The sequence below is a fragment of the Gymnogyps californianus genome, chromosome 1, assembly GCF_018139145.2.
Source record: "Gymnogyps californianus isolate 813 chromosome 1, ASM1813914v2, whole genome shotgun sequence".
NCBI classification, from domain to species: Eukaryota; Metazoa; Chordata; class Aves; order Accipitriformes; family Cathartidae; genus Gymnogyps; species Gymnogyps californianus.
Window position 1 is genome coordinate 32,050,873 of NC_059471.1, and position 24,014 is coordinate 32,074,886.

At 41.8% G+C, this 24,014-nt stretch overlaps 2 protein-coding genes across 2 annotated transcripts in view; both read right to left on the reverse strand.

Moving 5' to 3' along the window:
• COG3 (component of oligomeric golgi complex 3) overlaps positions 1-8,070 on the reverse strand; it is a 31,988-nt gene extending 23,918 nt beyond the window's left edge. Inside the window, exons 1-7 of the mRNA XM_050902701.1 lie at positions 7,909-8,070; positions 5,518-5,664; positions 4,913-4,974; positions 3,051-3,216; positions 2,201-2,275; positions 1,987-2,079; positions 1,548-1,673 (exon numbers count right to left, since the gene is read on the reverse strand). Coding sequence (XP_050758658.1) covers positions 1,548-1,673; positions 1,987-2,079; positions 2,201-2,275; positions 3,051-3,216; positions 4,913-4,974; positions 5,518-5,664; positions 7,909-8,070 — 831 coding nt within the window. The remainder of the gene's footprint in view (positions 1-1,547; positions 1,674-1,986; positions 2,080-2,200; positions 2,276-3,050; positions 3,217-4,912; positions 4,975-5,517; positions 5,665-7,908) is intronic.
• A 1,742-nt stretch (positions 8,071-9,812) lies between these two features.
• On the reverse strand, positions 9,813-22,398 carry SLC25A30 (solute carrier family 25 member 30). The gene is made up of 10 exons (XM_050897390.1): positions 22,371-22,398; positions 19,034-19,112; positions 17,430-17,577; positions 16,685-16,779; positions 16,317-16,402; positions 14,967-15,062; positions 13,953-14,077; positions 13,286-13,424; positions 12,237-12,317; positions 9,813-11,423 (listed from the first exon to the last, which is right to left on the reverse strand). Exons 2-10 carry the CDS (start codon positions 19,095-19,097, stop codon positions 11,382-11,384), a joined length of 876 nt encoding a protein of 291 aa, XP_050753347.1. The 5' UTR covers positions 19,098-19,112; positions 22,371-22,398; the 3' UTR covers positions 9,813-11,381.
• Between the last annotated feature and the right edge of the window lie 1,616 nt (positions 22,399-24,014).

Consider the following 24,014-nt stretch of genomic DNA (forward strand, 5'->3'; position numbering starts at 1 on the left):
AGCAACAAAGAACATCTAGATCTCATCAGCCCCTTTCCAGTCCTGACAAGACCTCTTGTTGTGTTGCAACAGGAAATCTCAACACTTGATCACAACTAAAGACCGCTGGTCCACTACTGCACTTCTAGCAGAAGCAGACATCAGATGTTTCAGAGAAATATGCAAAACATCCACAAAACCCCCATGCAGATGGGAAGGAGAAAGTCACCTGACTCCTAAAAGAGGTTTCCTCCCTGACTTAAAACTGCTAAGCAGCAACTCAAATCCAGAAATGAGGTTTCACTTCTTTCTGTAGACATGCTTACTACCAGAGATGTTCAATTCTGCTTGAATTCAGCTTGGTCATGGCAATCCATTGGCATCAAACCAAGCTATGATACTTTCTTTAAATAAAAAGTAATTTTGTACCAAACATGAAAAATGTTCAACGCCACTTAACCAAGATCTTCAAGTCCAGGAGTATCCTTTAGCAAGTTTCCATGAACACTGTCTAAAATCCCTTTCTTTATGTCTGTCAGTTCTCAATTCTAGCATCTTTCAATTTCACTGGTTATCCATCATGACACCAAGTTTGGCTGTAATAGGACTGAGCACAAGGCATACAACAATTAATTGGAGAAAGAAACAAAGTGGGTAGAAAGAGACATACCCCTCTCTCCTCCACCAAAACATTGCAGCACAAGACTATCAACATTTTAATGAGACCAAAAAACCTCCCTATTCACCTTTATACCTAAATCCCCCTGGAGCGAGTGGGAGTAAAGCACCTAACTCTTCCCTGTGACTCTAACATCGCTGTCAACATTTTAAAACTAATGAAAAGATACTGCCAAAACTAGTAGGAACCTGTCACAGTTATTCTCTGCAGCTACACAAAGCACTGCAGACTTATCAAAAAGAAATATTTAGATGACCAAGAGCAGCCAAAAATACTTACTGGAATATAATACTGAAAGAGTCATGTCATGAACTCAGAGTTGTTGTGCTTTAACAGTTTTCATCCTATGACACCCAGCTCCTGTATACTTTCTTCAGTATTCCCTGCAACCTCTCTCTCTGTCTCTAATGATCCATCTCCAAAACAGACCCCCACAGTACTCCTATTTCTCTTGTGCACCCTCCCCATTCGGCGACACAGACAGCAGCGTGCACTGCAGCTGATTCAGAGCTACAGTGCACAAACTGGTTCAGGAAAGCATGCTGTTCTGGCCAACTGGTTGCTGCCTCTCTAACAGTCGTTTATCCATCCCTGGCCTTCACTGAGGTTACTGTTCACCCACCTCAATTCACCTACTTCATCATCTTCAATTTCCAGGATTTTTTAATTATTACTATTTTTAAATCTTTTGGATCACCAGGTCTCTGTCAGGTTCGGCTGAAACGTGGCCAATCTACACAAACACTGTGGTATAGGACTGACCTATTTTCACACAAAACTGCTGACACCTCCCACCCTCAAAAAAATAAAAAAGAAGAGAAGAAAACTGTATAGTGTTACAACAGACATTACAGTACAGCTCAAGTTACCACTTACGGATTCACCTTACCCTTTTCATTAACTGGCTCGTGAGGTTCTGTAGTGTATTCACAGTGTATGTCTTGATAAGGTGCATAGCTTTAGAAAGGCATTGTTTAAACTTAATCAAATATACAGGATAGTCTTTAAAATTTGGCTGAAAGAAATAAAAAATCCATTTTAAATACGAACAATAAGAGAGTCAAAAATTTATCAAAACTTGAAATACTCTTTTTATTAGCTAGAAATGCTAGTTTGTACAAACTAAAAGCAGTATTTTATAAAAATTAAGCAGAATACTAAGCATATTCAGTAAAAATTTCTTAAGTTTATAAACCATCACCTTTGCTTCCTTACTGTATTTGGCAGAGAGAACATTTTATAGGGAAAAAAACCCATCACAAAAATCGTATGAATACATAGTTTTGAAACTATTAAGATTTAACTAAAAACAATACAGAATTACTTACATGCGATGAAATATATGCAATACAATCATCAAGCTTAGCCAGCATGGGAATGAATCCTTCACTGTTCACGGACAGCGTAGGGGAATTCAATTTCTTTGGAAAATGAGACAAAGCATCATTGTAAGGAACCCGAGTAACTTAGTGTTGGCGACAAAGTTCAAAAGATTGGTACGCTTTCATTTTCTAAGACTATTAACAGTGAAATAATACTTACTGTGTTGATGTTTTCCAGCTCATTAAAATAAGAAAGTTTCTGCTGGATGTTTTCAGCCAGGTCAACAAGTTCTGACTATTAAGAAACAATAAATGAAAGAAAATCAGCAATCTAGCAAGCAGTTTAAATATATATTTTTATATAAAAAATTATTCAGCCTCCCTTTCAGCTCTCAGCACACACCAGTGTAAACTAGCTCTAGATAACTTATAACTAAGTACAACAAAAGATGCAGAATACAGCAGTGCTCTCTTGCTCTCTCTTACCAAGGAAAGACACATTACTCTCAATAGTCTATTTAAAAACATATATTCTACAGGTTTGTCAGCATTCCAGATATACTACTGCATACAAATAGCAGTGCTGTCATCAGTATTAGAGAACTGTAGAAAACCTGTATTTCAGAATTGGAGCCTTCAAAAGTTCTCCCTTATCCAGTCATGCTAAAAAGGCATGTTCATTGTTATCACTGTTGGAGCAGTTCATGAGGAGAAAGAAAGTATCTGGGAAATACACTAGTAACTTCAAAAAAAAAAAAAATCTTTCTTCTTGCAATAACCAGCTCAATAAGTGATACGACTTATTAATCTCAATAAAGTTTCCACTTGTCAGGCATCAGTTACAAAAGCTCCCCTCAGCTAGCTATCTTTCTTGACTAAAGTGCATATCAACACAAAATGAACATTTTACTGCACAGAGTCTGACACCCTAGCTGCAGGTGAAACACACCAAAAACAAGGTCCAAAGCAAATGGGGGGATTGTCACCACTGCTTACAAGTTTTCCCAGCCTAAGAAACTTTCATTTATGGTACCTCAGAAGTTTCCAGTCATCCTCCTATCAAAGATTACCTGCTCTTTCAGAAGTTGTTCACAGGCCTCATGCAGCGTTCCTGTCTTCGTGGACACAAAAAGATACTGTTTTTGCAGGGACTCCAGGTGCTGAAGGGCACTATTCACATCATTCAAGATAGCATCACATTGCTCCTGAAACCCAGACAAGTAATCCCTCATCTGTCTAGAAAAAGAGAATCGACAGATAACAGAAGTAAAATTTCACTTTCCGCATGTGCAAATTCAGCTGCCTGCAGGGACGCTGCCACTACTTTTCCCTCTCTAGGAATAAAAGACCACTTGCATCAAGCAAGAGTGCACAATAAGCAGATATTTCGTGACCCACTGAAATAACAGAGCTACGGGGTTTGGAATAGCCACTGCAGTAACTCCATTTCCCCGGCATTCCTTATAGCAAGCCTACCCAGAAAGCAGCAACATGCACCACAGCTAGTCTAGAGCACGTGCATACTGTCTAAATGGACAGCACAAACATAGTGACTACTGCGGGCTACCGCTAGGAGCCAAATTCTACCTGCTTGCTTTCAACAGGGCTGTTAATTTGGGTCTCCTCTACGCAATTTTCAGTTTCCATTTAGAAATTACTTTTACTCTCCTAAAGTAGCTGAAATTATCCAGAGGATTCAAAACTTATTGTGAGGATTGAAAGAGGCTTAAATGAAATAGATCCAGTATCTAATGTCACCAAGTTTGTCTAATGCTCAATGCAGATATAAATTCTAAATGATCACTAAATGTGTCAAGCATTCAGCTTGACTAAAACATCATTTAAAATTAATTACTCTTGGATGTCAGCTAAAATTTCTAAGCTCTACTTTACCACATACAAAGCAGCAAGTAAAATCACAATTATCTGTAGTAGTGTGCAACCCTTTAGTGTACAACATGCAAACAACTTGTTTTCCTCCTGCTTCTCTGGCCTCCTGCAAACAATTACATATTGGCCATCCTACAAACCACTCTGCATCCGTGGCACACTTAAGTATCTGTGTGTGCTATTATGAACACGTCAACTGACAAAGCGCAAGGGTGCTGCTCTTTTTAGATTGTTAATGATCTCATGGGCTCAGTATACGCCTAAATCTCTGCTTTTAAGAACCGTCATGTCCTCAAACATCAGAGCAAGAGAGGAAGAGGCAGACCAAAGAAAACCAGAGAAAAACAGAAGAGGGGAGTGCAGCAGCATCTCTTTGTGGCCAAGGGCAAGTTTGTAAAGTCTCAAAACACAAGCCAGTTTCCATAAAAGCCATCAGCAGATTTGGCTAAGCCATTCAGCTGTACTTCAGACTCTTGAGGAATAACTGCAAAAGTCAGTGGAAGGGGTTCTTCTGAGCCTGACGGAAAAGTCAGTTGGACAAAAATAGATGAGAATACCAAGTCTCAAAACCGGAGCTGAGCAAAGTGTCAAGGAATGCAGGGAATGCAGATACAGAATCACAGCCATAGCCACTGGTGAACCGAATGGCAAGAACAGAAATGACTACCAGCCACACCTGCTTACACAGTCTCACCCTCAGAGGATGCCATTTTAATAGCAGCAGCAGTTGAAAAGGCGTATGAAAGCTCTTAGATTGCCTTTGTCTACAGCCCTGTCTATAAGCCAAAACTAATTTCAATCTGTCTTAATATACTGGGCAGTTCAGCAGGAAATCTGTGTCCCTTTTAACTGCTCTGCCACAAGGGCAATAGCCTTTAGGATGGGAGTGGGGCATACTGCCTTGGAAAGCTTCAGCTGTTCCAACACATTCCCCCATTCCCTGCCAGCTGAATCCAAATGCATGCCAACATTATACAGACAAGATGAAGTCCTTCAAGGTTGAAATTGCTTACAGTGAAAGGAACTGAGGAAGAACACATACCTATACTTGGCACCTTCATCTTGATCCATCTGTGTTTGTACCTGAGCAAACCAGGAGAAGAACTAGAAGAGATTTTATGGTGTGAACAATACAGATATCACATGCAGTCAATTTAAAAAAAAAAAAATCAGATCTATGAAATGAAGATGAGCTTTTGTTAAAACCAGAGCTGTTTCAGAACTTAATTATTAATCAAGGAAACAAACTATAACTCCTCGTTGTAGGTCCCTTCCAACTGAAATATTCTACTCCTCCACTAAATTAAAATGGGAAAGACTGAATTTCATCTGGTTTTACTTGCACAAGAACAAGGCTGTCACATTAGGAAGGGGGGGGGGGGGCACGACATTCTTCTATATTATGAGCAACACCACCTTACTTAAGGGGTGCCTTACTCTCACATACGACTCCACTAGAAAAGGCAAAAGTATCTGTCACTTAAAAGCTAAGACTTCAATGATTTTTTCCTCCAAGTTTCTTCATGCATCCTGAAAATGGCCCAAAAAATTTAACAAACCCACCAAAAGCTAGGCAAGAGACACAAAAACTCACAGAATTCTCTGAGGAAGATTACTGCAACCTGGAGGTTATTCAGCATCACTTACCTGCTGTGCTGTTTCAATTCTTTCATCCTCCATCCCCAGTATGGCAAATCCTTTCAAGAGGACATCCTCCGTGGATTCTGGCACCGCAGCTGTCAGTGTAACAGTTAGCGACTGGGATGTTAGGCTGCACAAATCTTCAATTGGAAGCTGCTCACAAAAACCCACAAACTTTAGTTAGAGAACTTACTAAGAATTAGTATATTCAGCTCAACTACAATAACACAATCCAAAGCATCAACTTGAGAAAATTACAGGCATGTACTTTTGAAAAAACAAATGCAAGGGACTTTTTATCTATCAATATGATAATACACCAACAACTACCGTATCTATATATTCAGAAACACCTAACAATTTTTTTTTTAGTCAGAAAATATTATAAAGTATTTTATATACGTACACGTTTGTGTAAGAACAGAAACTGAGTGTACATGTACGTGACATACTGATGAGCTATACTTTAATTTCCAATTTAACTGGTTCTATACCCAGAGAAATGCACTAGAAAAGTATCTGAGAACATAAGAATTCAGAACGCACACAGAAGCAAAAATAAAGGCCACTGTTGTCTACACTACATAGCAATACCACTGCACGGGATTTATCAGATGTTTTTGCCAGATATTCAAAGACAATTCAAGACTGAACACTGCCAGAATTTATTCAGGAAACAGTGTTTCATATACTTTCAAATGCTTTTTAATGAAAAAGTCAAGCTAAAAAGAAAGGCTTTTTTAGAAGACAAGGAATAGCTCTGCTGAACAGGAATTATCGGCCAGGATGATTTTTTTAAGCAAGAAAAATATGGAAAAAAGTAACTTGAGAAAAATTGTACTTAAGTATGATTGGAGACTATTAATTAGCTTATATGGAAGAAATTAATTCAAGAAAACAAATATCATTATATACTCTTAATTAATGTAATACCTTTTTTAATTCACTTGACAAGTAAAGCATGTTTTCTATTACTGAGAACATCAGTAACATAAAACCAGAAAACACTACTTCAACACAAATTGGTATCTCTCCAGAAAATTATTCGCTTAGTAAAATATTCATTGCCTGGTAATATTAACTCGGCAAAGCAAGAACAATCAGGATTTCAACTATTTGAGAAAAGACAGATTGACCTATCTTGTTCAACTTCCACATATCTCTCCCCCCCGCCCTCCAAAACAGGCAGGACCCTAGCTGGGGAGCCAGCGTTTCTCTTGTGACTACTACTGAGGAAAAGAAGAGTCTATCAGAGCCCGCTTTTTCAGGACAGCCGAGACGCCACTGTCCCAACCCACTTCAGCAGGAGCCAAGACCAGCTGAAGTACTCAATGTCTCTGCATCCCTGTTGCCTTGACTGGCAAATACGGTACCTGCCTTGTTGCAAAGCTGTTTCAAATTCTTAAGAACACCCTCCAATAGCAGCACATCCTTCTACAATCATTTTGGATGCCTGCCAATATTTACTTTAGTACAGTTGCATACAGTTTACACAAAAAAGAAACCAGGAAGCATGAAATGGAACAGGTGCATTTCAGGAAGGAATTGCTTTGCCCCCTTCTCTTTGTTATTTTGACCTTTCAGACACTTGCCGAGAGGCAACTTTGTTGATTTTATGGCACTGTATCTTGTGCTATGATCCTGTTCAAATACAAAACCTCCCATGAGAAGTGCAGTTAAGGAATGCAAACACTTCATTCCCCTTCTCTTTGCAGACAAGGGAGCATTCATAATCACCTTGTCAGGGTTTGATATTTTATAATTGAGTGGGACACCACACCTTCCATGGTAATGACAAATTATTATGCTTTTTACCACTATTCCGGCTTTACACAGCTCGTTGAATCATCTGTAAGTTGTACCAGGAAATAACACTGGTGCCAGCAGCTATGCATTGATCAGGATCAAATTAAGAGGACCAAAACCACGTCATGCCACAACTAAAGCTCTCAATTTCAAGAGAGCAAACTTTGATGAACTGAGGGAAGTAGTAAGGACAGTCAGAGAAAGCCCCGTGGATTTTAAGAGGAAAGCTGCCACCGCCGCCTACAAACCCCCTGCAAGCCAGGGCGGGCGGGCAGCACGGCGGCATGAGGCACCTCGGGAAGGCTGAAGGAAGAGCGAGCCCTCCCGAGGGAGGCGAAACGGGGCGACGGGCTGGGGAAGCGGCTGTGGGCGCAGCGGGGGGAGGGCTCAGGGCCCCGCCGGCCTGAAACCCCGCTACAACTCAAAACGCTGTTGAGGCCCGTAAAAACCGGGGGAGAGCGGCGGCCCCGCAGGCCCCAGCCGGTCGGGCCGGGCCGGCACCCCCGGCCGCCTGGCGACGTGGCACCGCGGCGCCTCCCGCCCGCCCGCCCTCCCTTCCTCCGTCCGGCCCGGGCAGCGCTGCCGCCTCACCTCGGGCGGCACCGGCAGGTTCTCCGCCGCCGCCTTCAGCTCCAACACCGAGTCCGTCTGGCGGTCGCTGAGCGGCGCGGCGGGCTGCGGGCGGCGGTCCCACAGGCTCAGGCGGTCCCGCACCTCCCTGCCCGCCGGCTCCGCGGGCGGCGGCTCCGCCATGCTGGCGGCAGCGGCGGCGGCGGGGTGAGCGGCGGCCGGGCCGGGCCGGGCCGGGCCGAGACGGGGAGCGGGGCAGAACGCTTAGGAGAGCGGCGGCGCTTCCGGGGGAGGCACAGCGCGCTCCGCGTCGCGTGGCAGCAGCGTCATTGGTGGGAAGGAGAAGTGCGTCAGCGAGGGGCGGAAGGGGGAGAGCGAGGGAACGGGCGAGCGAGCGAACGGCGGCTGGCCGGGACGGCGCCCCCTGCCGGCGGGGAGGAGCGCAGGCGGCTGCGGCATCGCCGGGCCTGGCCACCGTGCGGCGCCGGCGCGCGCGCTCCGCGTCCCCCGGTTCACCCCGGGGAAGTTCCCGCTCAGGGCGTCCGCACGTCTGCGGTTCTCCAGGGCACACCGGAGGGCCGTCTGGAGAAAGGCCGGGGCTGGCGGCCGACTCGTCCCCTCCATTCCCTGGAGCCTTCTTTCCCGAGGCGGCGGAGGCAGGCCGGCCGCAGGACAACCCTGCTGACGGCACCTCCCTCCGGGCCACCTTCCCACCGCAGCCAGCCATGCTTCTCCTGGGCAGCAGTTCTCTGCTCCCAAACTCAACCATACCAAAACATTTGTGTTAATAACCAAGACTTGCTTTTGCAGCAGTGTTTTTGATCTAGTTTAATCTAACATGACAACTAAAGTCCCCCTGAAATGGGTAAGTGAAGCACAGGAGCACCTGATGCCGTCAGATCTGCCTTGCCACCCAGAGGGGACTGTCATCTCCCCCCACCTCTGCTCTTCCCTTTCATGACCAACCCTGAAGCAGGCCAGGGCAGGGAGCTACCATTCCTTTTCCTATGTGTTAGCTCCAGTGGCTCTCCTTCAAGGGTCAGGAGAGCATTGATACAGTATAGGGAGGCAGCCCTCCATCGTGACAGCATACACATCTTTACATCACCACCCAACTTCCTCATTACAGAACTGGTTCCATTTTCTGCAGCATCACCCATTAATCAGAGCTGCTCCTTCCACCATGCCTCAGAACCTGCTGCAGAATTCATGCTTTACTTTGGAAACACCTTTCATTATCTTTGGTTTGCTGTTAGTTTTTGTAAACTTAAACCTTTTATCATCACACATTAAACTAAATCCTAACTAAAGGCATGTCTGAATTGAAGAGCGTGAGGTATTCACTGCAGCAGTCACCTTCAGCTGAGATCCTGAACTCCCATTGCACTGTTTTGATGCCCTCTGTGCTTAGCAGATGGTTTCACAGTCCGTCTTGGCCATCCGTCCCTCTCCAGCTTCCCCACAGAGCAACTGGTGCAGGGTGCTCCCACTCTGTTACTCCAAACCAGCAGGTTCCTCATCCCCTCAGAGCTGCATCCGTCAGACTCGTGCTGCCACACACGAACTCCAGAAATGCACGCTGGTTACACATGTAATAAACATAATTTTGCTGCTACACAAAACTAAGCTGACTGATCTGTTCCAGACCAAGCAGTTTTCATAATAGAGGGGGAAAATGGTCTTGCAGTTTAAGATATGCCAGAGAACAATGAAAACATATGGTTAATACGCATCACTCAGGCAGTAAGTTACAGGAAGGCAAGCTTTTAATACAGCAACTTTAGTCTGCCTTGGCTAAATAACCAGTAACAGTTCAATGCCAGCAACAGCTTTCCTTTGTTAATCACTTTGAAGTATTTCAAAACCCACCCATCCCCCTCCCCCATTTGAAACTTAGAAACTGAAAGCAGTTCAGAGTCATTACATCATGATTTTAAAACTTTTAATGAGCTTAAAAATGTAAAACATACACTTAGTTTACATAGTGTACAAAAATATTTACAAATATTTCTATTAAAGCATAGAAACAGCTGTAAGGAAAAACACTGCATGTAAGCATACCCATATACATAGAAAAACATTGTGCCTTAGGAAAGAAAGTGCCTTGTGCATTTAAAAATCCATTTGTGAATTCAAAATTAGTAATTTCAAGTGATTATAGTAATTTCAAAGTCACAATGAAATTTCCTTAAGTGGAATGTACAATTAACCACAAGTGTTTAAGAGATTAACAAAATGCCACAAAAAGGCAAAGCTGTGCATCCTGCTTTGCTACCCCCTGTGAACACAGAAGGACCATCGTATGACTTGCATCTCACACGTTTCCTTTCCTGGAATTCAACAGCAGCATTTAATAAGAACCTTGACGTAACTGTTTAGTTAATGGCCCTGAAGTTTTGATATACATTTAACCCAAGAAGTAATGCTTTAATGAAGTTGTGGTTGATTTCTACATAAAGTGCTTACTTGCATGTAACAGCAACCTGGGCCTGTCTGCTATATGAAAGTGCTGAGTAGTTCTGGGTTTGGGTGTCTTTTTAAAGAAGGAAAGCGGTCTTTATAGACGACTCGCCTTTGGAGGGGTTTGGTTCTTTTCACACAGGTACCTACGTGACACAGCCTGAACTGCTCAGTGTAAAACTTGCATCCTTCAGATGATACGTAACAGCCAGTAACCATTACAAGTAGTTCTTCCCAACAATGGAAGAAGCATGGGAAATTTCTCTGCAAGATAGGCAGATGAGCATGGACTTGTTTGAACTTCATTCCTACTTGCAATTTACATATGAATACGTTGAAGAACCACTTATGCTGAAAATCAAGACTGATACATTGGAAAAAAAAAACCTTTCCTCAAGCTATGCAAAACTGACAACTGTAGCAACCACACTTTCAAATGAAGCTGGACAATTCCCAGCAAATTATGCAGACATCCACGGACTTCAAACACAGGAAAGCTCTAAAACCAGAAGCAGATTTTGTATTGCAGCAGGTATTTTGCTGACCTGAAAGCCTGCAAAGATGTCTTGTGACACCTCCAGTTAATTAGAAACTATAAACTATTACAGTCAAATTGTACACGCTTCTGAAAACAGGGAAAGCCCAGCTCCTTGGTACTACCTATCTTCCTTTACAGAAGGATTGTTCTTTGTCTCTTACACCTATGAACACTGTGCACCTGAGTCTCAACAGCATAAAGTTGCATTACACATCTTCACATTCAAGAACACTTAAACAGTTGACAGAAGGTATTCCACCATGCTTGGTTCAGTCTAGAAAATAACGCACGTCATCCACTGAATCACGTGAGCAAGCCATTGTTATGGGAGCCCGTTTGCCTTGAAACCACTTCCAGGTTGTTCTCATTCACAACAGTCTTGTAATGACCTCTTCCTTTGGCCAGCATCTCAGACAATAAAGAGCAGATACTCGGGATAACTTACAAGTTGCTCTAAACTCAAACAGTACATTAACAGAATTCAGTATACAGCATGTCAGAAGTCTAATTTCTTCAGCTGTTCATATGTCAGAAAGAACTGGAACAGCTGATTAAGGAAAACTGTTTCCTGTTCACGCAGTGCAAAATGGTCACTTCACTACTAAAGGACAGCAGCATCTGTGTGAAACTTTGCTCTTCTCTTAGTTCTCTCCTATGTAATGGTGCTGGGTTGACTGTTTTTGTTACGCAGAACAATAAAACTTGCTTCAGGGCACTCCTTTACATCAAAAGCTTTACAGCTGGTGATGCCAACTGCTTTCGCATCCCTGTTCCTCAGTGTCTTAAACACAGGACTGAGGAGGCAGGAGGGTACTAGAAAGCCCTTAGAGACTTTACTCACTTAGCTCTGATAAGCTAAAGTAGGTTTGCTCATGGTAAAAAAAAAAAAAACAAACCAAAACATTACTACCAACCCACTTCCCAGGGTTCCAATGACTTGACTCTTGAAACACGAACCAGGTTGTGTGAGACTAAGATAAACACAAAAGATTTCATGGCTAACTGCCAGCAGTTTCCCCAGTTCTAGAAATAGCCCCCATTCCTAACTCATCTGGTCAATTTTATTTAAAACTAGGCTCCAACTAAGGAAATGGACAGGTATGAAATTGGAGGAACAGAAAAATGTTTTGCAAGTTCACATTCTAATACTCACTCTGTGTGAATCACAAATTCAATCTGACCAGCAGCAATTGCCTAAGAAAATGGTCAGCTACACAATGTTCCATTCACAAAAAAGGAATATTTGTGCTGACATGACACTTTCCACACTGAGCATTCCATGAAACTGTCTGTCAATACTTGCTGTTGTATGGCTAGCTTAATAGTTTTGCACACCTTTGAAAAAGGATACAATGATATTCCAAGGACCAAGTCTTAACCAGTTTGGCCAAAACCCTTTATATAGAGCAAAAAAGCCTTCATTCTTCCATGTCTGGAAAAAAAACCACAGCAAGAACACAATAATGTAATTCTTTATTAGTGAGAAATCTAAATAGCACCTCAGCTAACAAGATTCTATACCATTGAAGGGGATTGCTTAGTGCTGTAACCTTGATTTAAATATATTGTATGATGGGACAAGGAAACATTTCACTAGATAAAGCCAAGACTAGTAATGCCTGCAGCATTACCTGGCAGGTAAAGACGCAGTCCATGTCACTTAGTACCCAACGCAGATTCATCCAAATTGCATTCCTGGACTTCTTTGTTTCAAAAACCTTGCGGAGAGCTGCATGTAAACCTGCAGCTCATGTTAGGCACCCCCTTGAAATTTTCCAGTTTGCTTTATGGACTTCACAAAATTGCACTGGACAGTGTGACTTGGACTGTTACACAGACTGGACTGTTCAGTCAACAGTTTGGACACCAACAGCTTCCTATCCTCTCTTCTCCATGTAGAAGGCCATCACACTCCCACCTCATACTCAATTTACGGATTGAAGAAACCAAGCCAAAATAATCTAAATCAGAGACTGATGTTGCCTTTGGCTGTACTAGACTTTCCATTATGCAATAAGCAACAGAGAAAACCATCTGCCCCAGATGATATTGTTCAGAAGAACTGACCTATGAAATTATCGTTTCCTATCAATATCCTAACATTGTAAAAAGTTAAGTAAGAGACAGTGCTGCTGAGAGGCTTAGTCTACTCATCCAAGTACCAAAAGGAAGTAACTGCCTGCAGTACATGCTTTCTTCCTGCCCTTCTGTCAAGACAGTAGATAATTTTCACACCAAGTGCATTATTGGCAGTACAGTCCTTTTGAGCACAAGGGCAAAAAGCGTATCTAAGTTACTTGGATTAATTTCTAGGGAAACTTAGAACAATTTCAAGTTCTACACCAAAATCATTGCTTGATGGCACCAGTTTCTACTTGTGTTGATATGTGAACTACTTACTTGTAACAAGCAATCCAAAGTACCCTTGTAGTTTGAGTGTCCTCCATGTTGTTGGCTTCTCTGATTCATCATGCGTGTTCTCACAACATCAATTGGGTTGGATGCAAGGGCTCCAGCTAACCCACAAGTAAAACTTGAGCTAATAAAAGAAAAGTTTAATGAAATTTGACCTACCACATTTAAAGATGCACAAGAATTCCCCCTCCCCAGAAAACATGTCGTAATAATGAGTGCTTAATGCTTTTAGTTAAAAATTACATCAGCTAATAGATGTGAAAAATTATTTTTGATTTACTATAAAGCATCATCTTGAAGATTTTATATACAGCCCTTATATAGGGTTTCTGTATACTTGAACAGATGTTTGTGCCTCAGAATAGCAAATGTTTGATTGGAACTTTCCTCTAACCTCAATTTGCAAAGCTGAATGATTCAGACCATCCACAAAGCAAAATTCCATATTCAAAAGAAAGTTAAATCCAAACTCTAAATAAAATTAGCTTCCATGCTATGTGCTACCATTTGACATGCTATTGCATTAAAGAGTATAAACACATCAGAAGTATATTTACATCTAGACTGATGACAGAAAAATCAAAAGATTCATCCTCCATAATGAGAACTAACCAATGATGAGCCATGCAAACAGTTAGTTACACAAACTTACAGGAAGTGAGTATATACTGTATCTCCCATAAATCCAGACATAATTATGTGCTTCTTGGTAAGGTCATATACTGGCAGTTCCACTCCAACAACAATAGCAGCTCTCTGTGCTGTCAATGATACTCCCTGTCAAAAGAAAGGATATAGTTGAAATTTAAAGCTAACTTTTGTGCACCATCAGAAAAGTCTAGCTTTTATAATACAAAGCAACACACCATGAATGTGTTAAGAACGCTGTGAATTCAAATAAGGCTAATTAGTACAAGTCTGAGATGTATGTGCTCCAAAAAATGCAAATTCAAATTAATAGATAAATCCCTTTTCCACACTGAACAGCAATTTCAGTTCCTTTATGCTACTCCATCTCTGCTGGACATCCAAATTCTTACATCAACAGTCAGGTAAGACCTCAACCAGGTGACACTGACTCCCCTCACTGCTAACTGAAAACCAGACAAAATAAGGAAGATGAACAGAAAAATGGAGCTCAAGAAACTCTGCAGAGAAAAGCACACTAATAGAAAAACATTTCTATTTTCCAGCTGTTTCAGAACAATCGTCCATTCTTGGTCTTCAGTTGTTATACAGTCACTGACTGTAATTGGCATAGAGACAACCTACAAGACTGAGTACAGGAATTCCTGAGCTAGAGGGGATGTTCATTAGTACCTTTACTTCCAAATGTTCTTTAGTGTATGTTTTAAAAAGAGCAGAGCATACAGACTGAGAGGTGTCTTGCAAAGGGTTGTTGAACTAGTCCTAGAGCCAGTCACCCTAATTTAAGCCTCCATTTGACTCCCCTTTTTTAAGAAGTGGCTAATCCGTGAACACAAGACTGGCAGTAACCCTTTGTCAAAATGCACGGAGACACCAGCAGTGAAGTAGTCATGACAAACTACATACATATTAGCTACTGACTTCTCCATATTTTGGCTGAGAATATTGTAGAAGTACATGAAATTCAGTTGAGCAAAAGAGTGTACCTGAAGTGTAGGATATAGTTCAAAAAACTTGCCTTCCATAATCCTTTAGTGCCTTCCTTTTGGTAGATCTGTATGAAGTTGCCCATCATTCCTCCTTGAATCACACTACCTTGGGCTTGCATTCTGATCTGAGATACATTTGAAGGTAAAATTAGAAAATAAATACTTTTCAAGCATACAACCGATAATAGTTTAATACACTTTTATTACCATTTTAAGTTACAATCTTTTAAGTAGTAAAGTCAACTTCTCTTTGAATACAAATTAATAGCTGACATTATCATAACCATGATGCAATCTTTTGAAGTGCCTTAACTATTCAAATGCAGCTGCTAATTTTGAACGAGTACATGGTGTAGTTCTTAACTGCATTAAGTCACTTCTATTTCTGTACTAGTACACTATGCCACTTAGATTAGACTGACAGATGGGTTCTGCAGAATGTCCTTTACAGTGTTCTCAGAGGAACATGTTAAAATGGAAGGTTAAAAAGATTAAGGTTTCAGCTAGCAAGAACCATGGTCTTCAACCCTGTGGATTTCTAAGAATGTCCTTGGGAACCTGCCATAGTAACTACCAAATACAAGTTTGGTGACAAGCAAGTTTGCATATGGACATAATTTTGGGAAATAGCTAATGGAAGCCACACTTGAAATAGAAGCTTATCTTTAAAATGCCTCTACATAACCACACTAGCCCTATGAAGGATTAAGTTTTTAGTAGTTTTAGAAGAACAGAAAGAGTTTTCTTGAATTTTTCATTAGAGGCAGCCATGTAAGTCACATGATACAGTTTTTTTTAAGTGAAATACCATCAACCCTTTCAAGTAACTGGAAGGGAGGTCATTGACTATCATTAAGCTAACAGCTGCTTAAAGAGGTGATCATTTCACCAGTTCTTTGATGCTGGAACACTATTTCCATGGGACACTGGATTGCAAAGCCTCTCTGCAGGTTTCAGAATCATACAGTACAAGTAGCACTCACTGAAACTCTTGCCTCCAAATTTATCTTCACCTATTCTGAGCTCTAGAAACATCCTAGTATAACAGTGTTACCAAGAAGTGTAGATGAAATATGCAGTGTGGCTTCCACACAAACACTATAGCATGAAAGTTAAAAAGAGTCATCTTAAATTATTCTCTCCCCACCCCCAGAAAAAGTTATATGGGTCCAACTGCCTCCCCAGCCATCAGTTTCCTAGTGCATACTTCCAAATAATTAGTATGGACCAGAAGGAGGTTCCAAGAATTCAGGATGTTACTGATTTTTTAAAGTTAAGAGATGAGAATAAATAGGGTTACAAACCAACAAATCCTATATTTATCAGGAGATTCTGCATTTCCTCAAGGAGAGGACAAACTCTACGTAACATATAATTACCTTTAAGACATCTGTAGGGTTGGCAATAGATGATGAGATTACTCCCGAAAGAATGCCACATAGAACATTTATCATCAGGGTTTCATCTATTCCATAAACAAAGAAAAAGAGTTTAGCTGCAGATTTACAAAGCTTAAGATGCATAAGGGCAGGATGATGCCACGCCTCCTTCAACCAGAGAGAGCGCCAATTACAGAGGCCATAAAAAACCTGCTCTGACAAGTCTTCCTTGCTGACTCACTTTGTTGTAATTGCTACAAGGAATGTCTTCTCAGTAGACTTGTTCAAACCGCTACATTAAGATACCAAATGGAAACAACCAGCTTCAAGCAAAACAGTCCTCAATTAAATTGAAAAAACCCACTCACCTTCTGGATGCTCAACAAACATTCTTTTTAAGCTCTGGTAAGTGCCTATTTTTATAGTTCCATATGAAGCTTGCCGTAGCATTGCAGGTGCAATCCTGTAAAAATAGGCAGTGATAATATTTATGCTCAAAATTGCAAGACTGATTAGCAAATACTTTTTAGAGCAGGAGAGACTGAACACAAGATATCTACCAGAGAAAGGTTTGTTCATTTAAATCAACAATTTAAACTCACTATAGACAAAAGAAGGTTTTGTGTGGTTTGGTTTTTTTTTTTTTTAAATAAAGCCTGCAAGAACATGAATGAACTGTGGAAGGATTACTATTAGAGCATGCCTCAACTTGTGATCTATAAAATAACTGGCAAGCTTGTCTGAAATGTAATCTGCAGATTACATCTTTCCCCCACCATCTTGCATGTTTTAAAGAAAAGTATGCCCGTTTATACAAAAAGGTTAATTCAATTTTTCTTCTAACTGGGAGATGGAACAGCCATAGCAGCATTGTATAGAATAACTTTATGCTTAGGTTTTGGGGTTTTTTCAAGGTTTTGGGTTTTTTTTAGACATGAAATGCTATTGCAGAATGCAAAGATTGAAGCAATCTAAGCTTGGGCTTTCAACTTCCAGATTAATTGAGGCTAACCAAATACCTTGTAAATCTGAAACCCAAGAACTCACACCCTATGTGCTTATACTTATCAAAATACTGTTCATAAACCATTACTGCAAGTCAGTTAATTTTACCCAGAGTATAAGGCTTTCAGTCCTTCTTCTCTGCATATTCTGACTAACGCATGCACCATTCCACGGTAGCGGATCTCTTTATATTTGGCATCATTAACTTGACCTTGAACCTGCAGACGTGTTTTAGTCAGATCAATGGGGAAAGTACCTTAAAGAAAAATCAGAGAGAAAATTAATCAAGTACTTACCTAACCAAAGACAACAAAGAACATGATATAAGAAACAGCAGCGTTTATTATATACTAAAATATATAAAAATACTCCTGGGGAAAAAAAGTCTCTTACCAAGACTTTCTTTTAAACAAGTGGCTCATTTTATGTCACCTTGTTTCTTCTAAAGGCTTGTCAGACACCCTACCTACTTCCTATGTTTACATTTTGCATTCACTATGTTTTCAGGCAACATGGTATTGCCTGGTTGTAAACAGCCACACTGAATAGGACTCTGCAATCACAATCAAGTACAGAGTTTGCATGTGTATTCTACCAGCACCTTTGAAGAGCATTTCATTGAAGGCAAAGAAATAAATTCCATAGGACAAGCTGTACAGATTCTAGTCTAGAATCTAAAAAAGCCATAGCAGCAGTACCCATTTCTGTTACTGCTTTCCTGTAGCCTACTGCTACATCAAGTTCATACTCTCCATCCTCCCTTTACAAAAGGGTTTAGAAAGCATATTCCTCCAGAGCTTGTCTTTAGGAAAGGGACCACCTCAACATTCAATACTCACCTAAACACTAATAGGAGTCAGGATTAACTACATTTGTTCTAATGAGGTTTACCAGACAAGTAAGGCTTTTATGAACTGCTTGTCTTCCTCACAAAGCTTTTAGCATTACTGGCCACATTCAGTCAAGTCAAATAAGAGAGGTTTCAAACTCAAGTTTGAACAGGGTTCATAAGAGAAGGTAGAAAAGGAAAACAAAATAGTAGTTTTAAGTGTAATTTTATACTACATCTACTTTATTAGACAGACTTCACATGCAAACCCACCACACGTCACACTATGTTCTGCTACTATGAAAAACCAGATTTCCTTTATTTTCATGTACGTGCATTTCAGATAAGACTTTAAAAGGATGTTAGTATTTTAGGTTTGTCCTTAGAGTAGGCACTAAAACATCAGGTGCACTGTCTCACTATAGCAATTATTCTATGTTGCACACTAACTGAATTTAAGTGTTCAAATCTAATCAGCCACTCACATTCAAGAAAAGGGAATTTAAACTGCAACACAGCCACTCAGAAAAGCTAAGAGAAAAATTTTACAAGTGAAGAGCTTAACTTGTCTACTCCAGCAAAACAAAAGCTGCATATACTTATGACCACCCTCTAGGAACAGATCAACAAACACCAACAATAGAATCCAAAGGCAACGTTTGTATAAAAAACAAGACTCACATGGGACTTGAGTTTACAGACAGAAGTGTTCTGACATTGTAACAAAGTTCTGAGCAACTCTTCAGTCAGCATTAAAGAAAAAAACTCCTATGCTGTAGGCCACCATATGCTACTGTGTCACTGGTAGCATGGAACCAAGCTTGTTTTAAAAGGGACTATCTGAGTAAAGGAAATCATGTAAACAGTTAAAGGAAAAGCTTACCACATTCTGCAGTGATTGATGCTAAACCTCCATAGATAAAGGGCTTCCAGTTTAGTGCTGACATTATTAATTCTTCTTTCTGTGAAATAAGACAATGATTTAATACTTCTATAAGTACATCTGTTATATAAATATATATGCTAACATTTAATAAAACTTTGTGCCTTGTCCATTTAAGACGGACCTTCCAAACATGCTATTGGTAAAAACATTTAATACCTTTGACAATCAGAAGAAAGTCAGTAATACTGCACAAAGACATCTGGGTTCAAATCAGTACCTCTACTATATATTTGGGCCACCACTATCCTCACCATGACAGGTTTAAGTAGTTTGTCTCCCAGGCATGATCTTAAGGAGCACTGCAGTGAATAGCCTCCAGTGATTCCTACCAAGCTGAATTAGTGTGACTACACTCTGCAATCAAATGGAACTTTACGACAGTCATTACCAAACTTCTGTCCCTTTTTTTTCCTGGTATCAACATTAACATGAGCTGGTACACCAGAACAGAAAATAGACACACATACATTAAGGCCTATTTCTGCTACCAGTGTTCAGAATATTCATTCTTGTGAACGTTATATGAAAATAGTGTAATCAGGTGCATAAGGCCTTTTACAGTAAAAAAGGCTGCTCTAACTTGAAAGTCAATTGAGTGAATTTAACAAAGTGACCACAAATCAATTAACTACAGCATATGCTTTGCAAAATGCTAAAGTAATCCAATTATCTTAGATAAAAACTGCAAAACCAGACTAGTCCAGCCCATACAAGATTGCCCTTCCCAAAACCATGTAGGTCTCTCTACAGTTTATCCTTCCCCTTCCTCATAATATAAATACTTTCCATTCCCCATTTTCTATAATATCCTCCGAAACATTGGATCCTGCAGTTATCTTTTTGCCAATTAATTCTGTGGAATAATTGTACTTGAAACTATTTCCCTTGGCACTTCGATTCCCAGCTACTCTTATTCATCTGTACTGCCCAGCAGGAAAATATCCAAATACACCAGTCACTTAGCACCGCCTTTTGTAAAGATGAACCTTCTTTGGTCACTTCCTCTAGAAGTGGCAATAATCCAGTGTCCAAATTAACAGAAGCTGCAGACGCTGAGCATGCCTGAATAGTTACTGCAGCCCTAGTTTTCCTTTTGTCTTCTTTATTTCACAAGGGGTTACCTGGGTCTTCAGTCTTCTGACAGTCAATACAATAAAAAACCCGTAGGAGCTCAAAGCACACAATTTCAAATACTCAACAACCAAGCCCACAGAAATCCATCTTACTCTTTAGGCCACTGCAGAGAACACCACTGATGTAAAAAAACCAAAGAAAAGGCAAATAAGGGCACCCACTATATTGCCAAAGAGAGTGCAGTACAGAGACCAGGAGCCACGGGCAAAGACTATGCCAGCTTTTCAATATGAAAGCAGCAGAACTACATAGGTATGACACTGTGCCAGAGGCAGGCCACTTCCAGCTCCAATTTCCTCATATTCCTGTCCTGCCATGACTAATGGCAGATCATTTAATTAACGGAGACAAAGCCAAGCTCAGTTTCCCCACTATCAGCCACACACATGATCTTTGCTTTTGAGAAACTTCTCAAAATTGAAAATACAGTTAACTTTTTCCCTCAACACATTAAAACAAATTTTCATCTATCATAAATACCATAACACTGAAAAAACTAAAACATATCTGCACTTTTGTTTATTTTGTATTTCACTCTGCCGAGGCAATGAACACTACTCAGTTTTTCTATGTAACTCTGGGGCACTGACACAATGCAGAAGTATGCAAGCACAGCCAAAGTTTTCAATTCATACACAGGCTTACTAACATTAGCTGAAGTGTTGATATACGTATAGGATACCCTAATGCAGAGATTTTATAGCACACTGTTCTTTTGACATATTCCAAGGTGAAGGCCTTACATAGCACTATCAAGGTTTGTGCCTCTGAAAGGCCTACTAGTTTCCTTTCCTGCTATTCAGGCCAAACTAACCATCTGAGTCTTTCCACTTATTTCTGCCTTGCATCCCTCCTTCTAGCTTTCCATTCTTACAGGAAGAAATTAAAGCAGAGTGGCAGAGCTTATCCCTGCACCCCCCCCCTCCCCCCAAAAAATCAAAAAAACATACCACCAAGCAATTTTGCCCTTTCACCTCAGCTGTCTCATTTTGTGAATTCCATTTGCTTCTTACTCAGAAATTCTTCCCTACACTGACAAAAATAGTAAGCACCTCCTTAGGAGAATTCCATTGGCAATTGACAATTCAATTGGCAAACTACTTAAAAACGGAGTCCAGCCCTCATTACAGAATAAATTGAGGTCTCCAATTTTACTAGAAAGAAATCGTCCTTACCAAATATACATTGTTGTTCCCTGAACATCCGTAAGATAGCAGAGGTGATAATACCCCTAAAGGACACTGGGTTTGGTTAATACAGCAATTCATCCACACACTATTTGCAAAAGTCAGAAGCAAGTTTGATTGCTTTTAATTGGCAGTGTGACTGAAATAAAATCAAAAGCCAAGGTTCCATAAAAGAATGCATCACTTAAATATTTAGATATTTCCCTGTTAGAGAACAGGCTTTAAAAGTCACATACCAAATTCTTCATTGGTGAACAATACTGCTAGGCACACGGTATACTCCAGCTTACAGTGGGTTTAGCTATTTAAAATGGATTTGACCCTTGAATGTTACAGAAGGCTTATGCTAAATGAGTTATTACCTGTAACGCACGTATAAGACAGTTATCCAAGCCATACTTTCCAACTGTATGGATTACACTGCAGACACAGAGCTCAGACTTTGTATTCAAGCAGTGAAGCATCATCAGAAAGAAATAAAAAAATCAGGGCTAAAGCTAGCAACCATCGTGGCAAAATACCAGCTATCTTACAAGTACGGCAGCCAGTGAAAGTCCCCCTCCGCAACTAAAGGGATTGCCTGCAGCAGTCTCTCCCTGAGCAGCACTGCCAGCCTATTTAACCAGCTGGAGCGAGGAGGACACAGCAACACCTGTTAAGCGGCAAAAGGCAGGCAACAACGACTGGACCGACAAACTCCCTTTCAGCGACAAAACGAAGCACACCTCCCTCCGGCTTCGCCTTGAGGTGAAAAGCATCAGGAGGGGAAAACAACGAAGAGAAGGAAGCGGCGCATCCCTCCTCGGGGGTGGAAGGCTCTGGAGGGTGCCCTCAGCAAACCCCCACCTTCCTTCAGAGATAACACTCCGCCGCCTCACCGGCCGGACGAGAGATGATCTCCCACCCCACTCCCCGCGACCTGAGGAGCCAGCAGCTGCCACCTCCCCACTCACCACCGAGGTCTCCTCGACCCCTTCCTCCTTCCGCGCCCACCGCCGCCACGCCAAACCGCCAGCCCGCCGCTGCTCCGCCGCTTATAAAGCCCTGCCCCGTTCCCCTCAGCCGGGGTGGCCGTTGGGGAATGCGGGGCCCCGCCCCGCTTCGCTCCCCCGCTGCGGGCGGGCTCGCCTGAGGGGACGAGCCGGCGAGGACTGGTGTGTGTGCGTGTGTGTGGAAGAGGTGGCTTTAAAGGGCCCGCGGAGCCGCGGTCGTGAGGGGAGGTTTGGTTTGAGGGAGGCGCTGAGCCGGCCTGTAATAAACCGGGGAAAAAGTTAACCTCCCTGTCCTTCCAGTCAGAAGTCTCCCTTCGCCGCTGGCCTTGGGAGACTTCTGGCTGGCGGGGCAGGGTGGTATTTTCCACTAGCAATCCCGCACCAGGAGAGTGGAACAGGTATGTCAGGTATTTCAGTGCTCCTCGGTTAATGAACAGGTCACTCACCCCTCAGGGTTTCTCCTCCTCATCATTAACTATAACGACACGGATTTTATCCCTCGGTTTCCAGTTGTACGGCCGCCTGTGCTGCCTAGCGACACGACAACCCAGCAGTATCTGGGTTAAGCTTCCTTAAATCGGTACAGGAACCTTAGATAACGGCTCTGTGGAGGAACAGAAAGGGGCAGGGTGGGTTGAAATAGCTACTTCGCTCTTTAAAATACCCCATTGAATATTTTTGACAAAATAGTTCCGCAGGTGATTTTTTTATTATTATGAGCTTTGTGCAATTCTAACTATGTTTCTTTGCATTACCAACGCTGAAATTATGCACTCGGTACGTAAGCTTTACATTGCTTTGTAAATGTATATCCAGTGCCCTTCCAGAAGCATCATAGTGTGCTGTACAGGACATCAGCTGTGGCCACCATAACGCTCCCTGGTCAGAGGAGGAACACGGGGGCTATCCAAAAGGGCAGGTCTCAGCTGCTGTACAGGTGGCAGTGACCAGTCCACAGACTGGACGAGAACCAGCACTAGTCTGTTCCCTTGGTTCAGAGCCCAGAACTCCCTGTGAAATAGTTGAAATTAGCTCTTTCTCTGCCCCTTAAGGCAGCCTGTTCTGGTAACTTGGCGCTTTCCCTTTTTGACTGAAGGGCTGCCAGACGTGCTTATAGGACCTACCCCCATGTGCTTGTAGGATCTACCCCTGTGGTGCAGACCTGCTGCCGCTGTCACTCCGCTGCCTCGCAAGCGAATGGCATACCTTACGCCTGAAAGGTCAAAACATCCTGCGGTATTGCTCCCCTCACTAATCTTAGGGCAAGGTTGGCAGCTGAGAAACTTTGTTTAAGCTTACCAGCTGGTGGAGGAAGGGGTTAATGCCTGCTCAGCTCTCATTAAGAAGCTAGCTGTGGCCTTACATGAATCTGTCAATAAAACATAAGGAATTCAAAATTTGGGTCCCGATGTGCTGTAAGTCTTCATACAGTGAAAATAGTTCTCTAGAACCATCCAAGTCCGTCACAGACCTCCCAGAAATTTTATATTTCAGTTGTTATGGCATGGGCAGCCCACAGAGCTCATGCTCCAATCTCAGTGTTGCAAAGTTGTCTTTGCAGATGGGCCTCTTGGAAGGTAGGTGCAAACTCACACCTCAGAATTG

Excerpts from the sequence above, each read along its gene's own strand:
- SLC25A30 (XM_050897390.1), bottom strand. The coding sequence starts at position 19,097 with ATGTCAGCACTAAACTGGAAGCCCTTTATCTATGGAGGTTTAGCATCA. Across the intron at positions 14,078-14,966 it reads GCACTAAAGGATTATGGAAG|GGAGTATCATTGACAGCACA; the intron begins GCAAGTTTTTTG and ends TTCTTTTGACAG. Across the intron at positions 11,424-12,236 it reads TTGGTCCTTGGAATATCATT|TTCTTTCTGACATATGAACA; the intron begins GTATCCTTTTTC and ends CAGCTGTTCCAG.